Source organism: Netta rufina (genome assembly GCF_964035555.1).
Source record: "Netta rufina genome assembly, chromosome: Z".
Classification (NCBI taxonomy): domain Eukaryota; kingdom Metazoa; phylum Chordata; class Aves; order Anseriformes; family Anatidae; genus Netta; species Netta rufina.
The window spans coordinates 10962921-10972281 of record NC_140126.1 but is presented as its reverse complement, the minus strand read 5'-3'; the positions used below and the strand labels follow the sequence as shown (position 1 = coordinate 10972281).

The following is a 9361-nucleotide window of genomic DNA, read 5'->3' as shown; positions in this document are numbered from 1 at the left end:
AGTGCTTTATAACTGTGTGACTTTTTAAACTTTCAAAATGTGAGAGTAAACACCAAACTGCGTTAACCACCTTCTTCTGAAGCTGTGTGCGTGCTGTCTCGTTACGTTACAAGCCCTGGCTTCTGCCCTTACAACTGCGGAGTGACTTTAACCCTCGTACCCCGCCCCTTTTGTTTTGCTTTTGATTCTTTTGTTTAGTTTTAGTTGTTTCAGTTGTTTCAATTCCACCAGCACCGGCCCTTTCTCCACACAGCCCGCGCCCTGCCCCTCAGCACGGCCCCTCCCCCATCGCGTCATGGCCGCCGCCACAGCCCCGCGCCCCCAGTGGCTGCTGGGGGTAACCCGCAGGGACTACACCTCCCATCACCCCCCGCGGCGACAAAGCCGCACCCCTCTTTTTTCGTCAGCCCCCTCCGCGCGTGGACTATATCTCCCATCGCACCCCGCGGCATTTATAAGCGCACCTGCCCTTCCGCTCCGCGCCTTTCCGCTTCCGGCCAGCCGGCGGGCGGGTGGCTGGGTGCAGGGGGCGTCCCCGCTCGCCATGGCCTCCTTCGGGTGGAAGCGGCGGATCGGCGAGAAGGTGTCCAGGGCCACGTCCCGGCAGTTCGAGGCGGACGCCGCGGATGACAGGGGGCTGCCGGAGGACGAGGAGGACGACGGCTGCGTGCCCGCAGCGAAGCGGAGGAAGGAAGGCCGCGGCGGGGGCAGCGCCGAGCAGAGCCGGCGGCTGAAGGACGAAGGCGCCAGCCTGGCCGAGAGCAGGAGGTAGCGCTGCGGCCGCGCTCGCTGAACGGGCCGCGCTCTTTGCTGGGGGGGGGGGGGTTGGCTGCCGCGGTGTTATGTTGGTATTCGCGTCTCGTTTCTGCCTGTCTGCGTGACGAAAAGCGATAACGGGGGAGAGACAAAAAAAAAATGGGGCTGAGATTTGAGGGGGAAAATAAGATGTTATGGGTGAAGCCGTGCTGTACGTAACGCTTCAGGTGCTCTGCGAGCTTTCTCCTGTCTTGCAGGTGTGTGGTAATCCTGTGCAGCAGTTGTTACAGGTAGGCGCGTTTTCACCTACGTAGTGACCAGGCAAACAAAACAAAGCAGTTAATGCGCAGCAATTCTGGCTGATTCTTCAGAGAAGCCAGGTTCAGGTGGCCTCTCTGAACATATTCTGGTAGGAGTACTGAGTTGTTGCATTTCAGCAAGATTTTTGAAGGGGTACTGCATAAATGGTTCTATTCTCCTGTTATGCTTCAAGCAGAAAGGCACTTTGCAGTGGGGGATGGATAAAGGAAGTATGAGGGGCTATAAGTAATATATTAACTACATAATTTGACTAGTTCTTTTCTAGAACCAAAAAAAAACCAAACAACCACAATTCTGAGAATTGTCCTCTTAAAATCTTCAGAATGCTGGATATTTAACTCTGTATTCTGGCTTTAGTCATACGAAGCATCTCTGCTTTATTCATTGTTCCAAATCAGCAATGACATTATTTTCCTGATACAAATATTTCCATAATAGGTCAGCATGCACTCATCTTCTGTTAAACTGGTGAGGGCCTGTTACAGACCGCCCAACCAGGATGAAGAGACAGAAAAGGCATTCTATAAGCAGCTGGCAGAAGTTGCTCAATTGTCAGCACTTGTTCTCATGGGGGACTTTAACTTCCTGGATATATGCTGGAAATAGAGTACAGCCCCGAGGAAGCAGTCTAGAAGGTTCCTGGAGTGTGTAGATGACAGCTTCCTGACTCAGCTGGTTAGTGAGCCTGCCGGAGGGGGTGCCCCGCTAGGCCTGCTGTTAGGAACAGAGAAGGACTGCTGGGAGATGTGGTGGTCGGGAGCTGTCTTGGGCAGAGTGACCATGGCATGGTAGAGTTCTCTATTCTTGGTGAAGTCACAAAGTTACTGACCTCAGGGCAGGCTTTGGACTGTTCAGGACACTGGCAGGGAGGGTCCCTTGGGACTCAGCCCTGAAGGGCAGAGGGGCTCAGGAAGGCTGGAGCTCCTCAAGAAGGAAGTCTGAAAGGCGCAGGAGCTGGCTGTCGCTGTGTGCCGTAAGTCTGGCTGGTGGGGACGAAGACTGGTGTGGCTCGACAGGGAACTTTTGCTGAGTCTCTGGGAGAAAAAGAGAGTTCATGTCCAGTGGAAGAAGGGACAGGCAACTTGGAGAGTGTACACAGAAGTTGCTAGTGTATGTAGGGGACAGATCAGGAAGGCTAAAGCCCAGCATGAGCTCAACCTGGCTACAGTGGTTAAGGATAACAAAAAATGTTTTTATAAATATATTAATGGCAAGAGGAGAACCAAGGAGAATCTCCATTCTTTACTGGATGCAGGGGGAAATATGGCTACTGAGGATAAGAAAAAGGCTGAGGTTCTTAATGCCTTCTTTGCATCTGTCTTTACTAGCCAGACTAGTTATCCTCGGGGTACTCAGCCTCCTGACCTGGAAAGCTGGGACAAGGACCAGAAGAAACCCCTCACAGTTCAGGTGGAAACAGTCAGAGACCTGCTGCTCCACCTGGACTGTCACAAATCCCTGGGGCCAGGTGCTGAGGGAGCTGGTGGATGTGATTGCTGAGCCACTTTCCATCACCTGTCAGCTGTCGTGGTCATCCAGACAGGTCTGGAGCATTACCAAGACTGGAGACTTTTTAATGTGATGCCCATCTACAGGAAGGGTTGTAAGGAAGATGCAGGGAACTGCAGGCAGTCAGCCTGACCTAAGTGCCAGGGAAGGTGATGGAACAGGTCATCCTGAGTACAATAATACAGCATGTGTGGGACAATTGGGATCAGGCCCAGTCAGCACGGGTACATGAAAGGCAAGTCCTTCCTGACCAACCTCATCTCCTTCTATGAGTGGGTGACCTGCCTGATAGATGAGGCTGTTGATGTAGTCACCTAGATTTCAGCAAGGCCTGTGACACGGCCTCCCCCAGAATTCTCCTGGAGAAGCTGTCAGCCCATGGCTTGGACAGGTACACTCTTGGCTGTCTTAAAAACTGGCTGGGTGGCTGGACCCAGAGAGTGGTGGTGAATGGAGTGAAATCCAGCTGATGACTCGTCACTTGTGGTGCTCCTCAGGGGTCAGTGTTGGGGCCCATTGTCTTTAATATATTCATTGATGATTTGGATGAGGGAACTGAGTGCACCCTCAGTATGTTTGCAGATGATACCAAGTCATGGGGAAGTGTTGATCTGCCAGAGGGTAGGAAGGCCCTGCAGAGGGACCTGGACAGGTTGGGCTGATGGGCAGAGGCCAGTGGGCTGAGGTTCAACATGGCTAAGTGACAGACAGGTCCTGCACTTTGGTCACAACAACCCCATGCAATGTTACAGGCTTGGGGCAGAAGTGCTGGAAAGCTGTGCAGAGGAAAAGGATCTGGGGGTGTTGGTTGATGCGCACCTGAGCATGAGCCAGCAGTGTGCCCAGGTGGCCAAGAAGGCAAACAGCATCCTGGCTTGTATCAGGAATAGTGCAGCCAGCAGGACCAGGGAGGTGATCGTCCCCCTGTACTCAGCTCTGGTGAGGTTACACCTCAAGTACTGTGTTCAGTTTTGGGCCCCTCACTACAAGAAGGACGTCCAGGCCCTGGAATATGTCCAGAGAAGGGGTGCGAAGCTGATGAAGGGCCTGGAACACAAGTCCTGTGAGGAGCGGCTGAGGGACCTGGGGTTGGTTCGTCCGGGGAAGAGGAGGCTCAGGGGAGACCTTACTGCTCTCTACAGCTCCCTGAAAGAAAGGAGTGGGGAGCTGGGGGTCGGCCTCTTCTCGCAGGTGATCAGTGATAGGACTAGAGGGAATGGCCTCAAGATGTGCTGGGAGAGGTTCAGGTTGGCAATGAGGAGACATTTCTTCTCAGAAAGAGCAGTCAGGCACTGGGACGGGTTGCCCAGGGAGGTGGTGGAGTCACCGTCCCTGGGGGTGTTTAAGGAAAGGTTGGACGTGGTGCTTAGGGACATGGTTTAGTGGGTGACATTGTTTGTAGGGTGATGGTTGGACCAGATGATCTTGGAGGTCTTTTCCAACCCTTATGATTGTATAAACTATACCTGTCAGTCTATAAAAGGGAGGACCGGGGCAATCTGGAAGAGAGAAAATCCTAGAAGTCTAAATCAGGTAAATTTATACATGTTATTTTAAATAAGCTTTGTATGTGGTTTGCTTAAAATATTTTCTTTGAGGAAAGGCTTTCTAATCAGATAATTCATCTTTTTACGGTTCTTCTTACAGTTTTTACTGTTCATTCTGATGTTGACACTATTCAAGGGGGTAATGATTCATTCCTATACATACACCTCTGTTCTTGAGTTCTGTGCTTTCTGAGTTCAGAAATTTGTCAATACAATTTTGAAACTTTTAAAAGATGACTTTAAATAAACTGAGATTAACCTAAATCGTTTAAACATGCTGCCATTATATTAGTCAACACCTTTAATGCAGTAATTGGCTACAGTAATGTTAATGTCTTTGAACACTAAATAACCCAAGTAATTGTGTATTGTTAACATATTCGTATAAACTATTTCCAGTGTTAAAAACAACGATCCACAGAACGGCAGATCTATCCTTTTCAAGGTACAGAGTTTGTCTTTTTCAGCTTGAGAAAATGAATTATTTCAAAATGCTTTCATTCTACAGCTGGTAATCACTAATATTTACTATATGTTGAACAGAAATTGATCTTTATTTCTGTCATCCTCCTTCCCACCTTTACCCTCTTCATATTTTGCTTTAGGATGATGTATTCTGTGAAACACCCCTCAGTTCTGTGTAGATTTTGTTATCTTTTCGTTTGCTTTTGTAACAAATTTTAAGTTTTGTTTGTAAAATGCAATAAATCTCTTGAACAGCAGCAAATAATCCATGTGGTCTGCAGCTGGATCAGACTGCTTTATATTTATTCTGAGCAGCAGGTAATTCTTTGCGCCTTTAAAATCTTAAATGATTGTGAGATACTGAGTTTCGTCCTAAGACTTTCCTTTTAATGTTGGTTAGAGAACCTTACAAAAAAAAAAGAACCCATTTATGAGTAGCAACTTGTGTTTTTGTTTGTGATTTTAATGAGAACTGTATCTCATTGGGGTACCTATGTGAGCTACTGAGAAACAATAAATGGTTTATAAGAAATGTGGAAAAAAGGCAACAAGAAATTAAAATGTATTTTTCAGGAGACTTTTCACTCTCTCTGGTGTTAACACTTGTATCTGAGACTTAATGTAAGTTCTGACTTAAAACTGTAGTCCTGGTAAGTGAGGGGAAATTATCCCACTCAGTGGAGTTTAGGCAATTCTAGTATGGTATTGCCATCATATATAACTTTCAGGTGTATCTCCTTTAAAAAAATTTGACATGAATTTTTAATCTACAGAAGCTTTTATTACTAGGACGGGTGGAATAGTTGGCCTACCATCACAATGAACTTGAAGAAGCAGTATGAAAGGAATGTTTATTCTCTGTGATGAGAAGTGGTTGTTGTAATTGTGTGTTGGACTTCCATGGTCTTTCTTTTTTTTTCTGAATGAATGAGTGTACAGCTTGTGTAGAAATTAAATATTTAATGTAGGTTGTTTCAAAAAGTAGCAAAGTTTAGTAACAGGTAAAGACTTTTAGTTGGATTATGCTGCATTCAGTTAAAAGGATGATATTTTGATGATATTTTTTGATAAAGGGATGATCTTTTTTGGCAACAAAGGTGATACGGGGCCTGGAGCATCTTCCCTATGAGGAAAGGCTGAGAGACCTGGGTCTGTTCAGCCTGGAGAAGAGAAGACTGAGAGGGGATCTCATCAATGTGTATAAATACCTGAGGTGTGGGAGACAGAGGGATCTGGCCAACCTCTTTTCAGTGGTTTGTGGGGACAGGACAAGGGACAATGGCCACAAGATGGAGCACAGGCAGTTCTGCACCAACATGAGAAAAAACTTCTTCACGGTGAGGGTGATGGAGCATTGGGACAGGCTGCCCAGGGAGGTTGTGGAGTCTCCTCTGGAGATATTCAAGGCCTGTCTGGACGCCTACCTGGGCAGCCTGCTCTAGGGAACCTGCTTTGGCGGGGGGGTTGGACCCGATGATCTTTCAAGGTCCCTTCCAACCCCTACAGTTCTGTGATGCTGTGGTATTCATTGCAGAACTTCAGAAGAAAATAAAAGCCTGAAAACTAGTGGGAATTGAAAGTGGTATCTTAGTTGGTGGTACTTGTGGGATGGAGAGAAGAAGGGGGTTATGGAAGGAGACAGAAGGGAAAAAGCAGGACTCTGAATAAAGAGTGGAAAGTAATAAATTCAACTTTGTTTCTTTTTGAAAAGAGACAATAAGGTAATGTGCATGGCAAAATTAATACGATGAAGGGTGAATTTTTTAAGTGGATTCACTGTTACTTACACGGAACAGTGTTTACCACTTCTGTGTTTGGTTAGGTCAGGTAGCTTGTTCTTCTGGTAAGGGAGCATCACAGCAGTGATGGTGTTACTTCCCCACAAACGTTCCTGTTTTCATTTGTGGTAAGTACCTCTCTGCGGGTAAGTGAGATGAAACTGACTGATTTGTGCTTGTAAAGTGAGTCTCAGTGTTCCTGGGGGGAGCAAGGAATAATGGGGCTGCTAGAAAAACTCATACGGCCTGCTCTTTGCCTATTGTTAAGCTCAGGAGTGGCACAGGCGAATTGTACGGGGCTGCAGGCACCAGAAGAATGGGTTTTCAGCTTTTATGCCAGTTGCTTGCGGAGTGTTTGTATGTACCTCATGTAATGCATGTGCAGTAAACCTGTTATGTCTGGAGACAGAGCAAAAGTGGTGCTGAAGGAAACAGTTTCTGATCCACACTTCAGTCTTCTGAGGAGTGGGAAGGAAGAAGGGGAGATACTGGGAACAGCTGTAGAATAAGGTTGATTATCCCAGTGGATCTAATATATTGTGGGGGACATGGGTTAGGAAATTCTGAGCTAGGGTTTTGATTGGTAGGTTGTTACAATCAGTAGTCACTAATCTTTTCTTTTTTTCTCTGATAGTGTGAAAAGTCAGATATATGGAAGAAGTGTTTCATTTGTCTGCTCTTTATATATGTGGGAAGGAGAGATTTGACAATTTAAAAAAAAAACAACATGTACACAGTCTTTTGAGAAGCAGTCTATTGGTTGAAAGAATGGAAGATATTTTAGATGAGAAATTACTTTTGCTTATAGGAAACTTATAATGCTGGCAGATTGTTTAAACTGAGATACTAGCATGGACGTATCCCCATGCACTGGAATTAAAAAAAAAAAAGTTTTTTAAAGAAAGTTTATTTTTTTGCTGATTGTCCTATACCTTTTTTTTTTTTTTTTTTTTTTTTTTTTTTTTAAATCCAGCACTACACAAAAGAACAAACATTTCTGCTCAGCTTCAGGATGTTGAAAACAGCAGTTTACAGTTGCAGTGTATTTTGAATGGTAGGTACCATGTCCTGTGGACACAAGCCTAAGAATGGGTTCAGATGAGATTAAATAATGGAATTGCCTCAAACATAAGATGTATTAAAAACTAACAGCGAGGAGAGGAGATCTTTTGTCTGACTAGCATCTCTGATATAACTGAATTGCATATTGATGTAGGTAACTTTGCAATCTTTTTTTTTTTTTTTTTTAAATAAACGTTTTCGTAGCTGTCCACTAGGTGGAGGTAGAGTTCTTCTCATTAAAGCCTAAGTGCAAAAAATGTTTTTCATATTTATTTATTTTTTTTTTTTTTTTACAAATAGACACTATTGGGTTTAAGTTCTTATTGATTTGCATTTAATGTTTCAATTAATTCTGAAAAATAGAATAACACTGGTCTCTTATTTCTGATGGTACATTTTCTTTATTGCATTAAAAAATATCTTCATCTCTCAAGCTGGTACCGGTTTTGGAAGGTCATGCTTTCATCTGGAAAACTGTCTTTTGTCTGAGCTTACAGAGATTTACCAATGTTGAAATTAACAATTGATGTTGCTTTGTCACTTGCTGATCTAAATTATCTGACTAATAATGTTTTACACTTAGCTTCTGAGGTGGCATATTAAAGAAGGATATACTGAAGTGCTACAGACAGAGCGGACAATAGATGAATCTTCATGAAGTGGTTTATTCTTCTAGGGGAATTAGTCTTTAAGAATTTTCCAAATTACTTCTCTAACCCATTTTTATAAAAAAGACACGTCCAACTTCTCTGATCTGCTGCTTAATCCACATTTTCATAGTTGAGACTTAACCTTCCTTTTTTTTTTGCTGGCACTAATATGCCAGCATCACTTCAGTGTGTAGTCTGTCACTCCTTAGGTATATATGCTATAAGTTTTTTTCTCACTAGATACCTGTAAGGTGTCGGCATAAAATGATGAGAGGCACAGACCTTTTAAAAGCATGTTTAATGTAGTGGTCTGTTGGATTAAGCATTATAAAAAGTTCCATTTAGCAAATGGAGCAAAAGAGTAACATCTTATTCCAAACCAAATGAGTGACAAATGAAGAGTTGAAAAAACTTTGCCATGATTTTATAATGTTTGTATGTGTTCAACTTACCAGTGTCTTTCAGGTTTAGATTGTGGAATAACAGAAGGGTTTGGGTTGGAAGGGACCTTACAGATCACCCAGTTCCAACGCCCCATACCTCCCACCAGCCCAGGTTGCCTAAAGCCCCATCCAGCCTGGCCTTGAGCACTTCCAGGGATGGGGCATCCACAGCTTCTCTGGGCAGCCTATGACAGTGCCTCACCACCCTCTGAGTAAAAAAACTTCCTAATGCCTTATCTAAATTTACCCTCTTTTAGTTTAAAGCCTATATTTGTGCTTGGGATTGCCCCATCCCAGGTGCAGGACCTTGTACTTGGCCTTGTTAAACTTAAAGAGGTTTGCACAGGCCCATCTCTCAAGCCTGTCTAGATCCGTATTGCTTATCGTAAGTATTTGCTTACTAATGAATTACGAAAGCATTGAAGTAATAGACTTCCTTTCAGGTTATCTGGCATATTTATTTATATGCAACCAACATGGCAAAGGTCACTGGAAAATTTGCCTTTCAATTCTCAGATAATAGAACACTGAATTATTTACATAATAAAGTGTTAATATATGTTTTTCAGAAAATCCAAGAGCTCTCTTTGCCAGAAACTTTTCAGGAGGCTCAATTACATTATGTAGTAGCCTAGGAGAAGTAGGGTATGTTAGAATATGCTGGGTATTTTAGGAGGAGTGGGTTGTGTTAGGAGGATGGGGGCTGGGTCTAGGAGACCTGGTTGCATTTTGTTCAACAGCTATCTCCTCCTGGTATCAGTCCCGGATGTAATTTTCACATCAGGTATTAGCTCTTCCAGACAGTACTTGCCTCTTTCAGAGTGAGTGAC

At 44.3% G+C, this 9361-nt stretch overlaps 1 protein-coding gene across 1 annotated transcript in view; it reads left to right on the top strand.

Moving 5' to 3' along the window:
- Positions 1 to 496: 496 nt before the first annotated feature.
- The window catches only part of TTC33 (tetratricopeptide repeat domain 33), a 50368-nt gene continuing 41503 nt past the window's right edge, over positions 497 to 9361 (top strand). The window contains exon 1 of the mRNA XM_084304636.1: positions 497 to 768. Within this exon, the coding sequence (XP_084160762.1) occupies positions 545 to 768 (224 nt within the window). The 5' untranslated portion in view covers positions 497 to 544. The remainder of the gene's footprint in view (positions 769 to 9361) is intronic.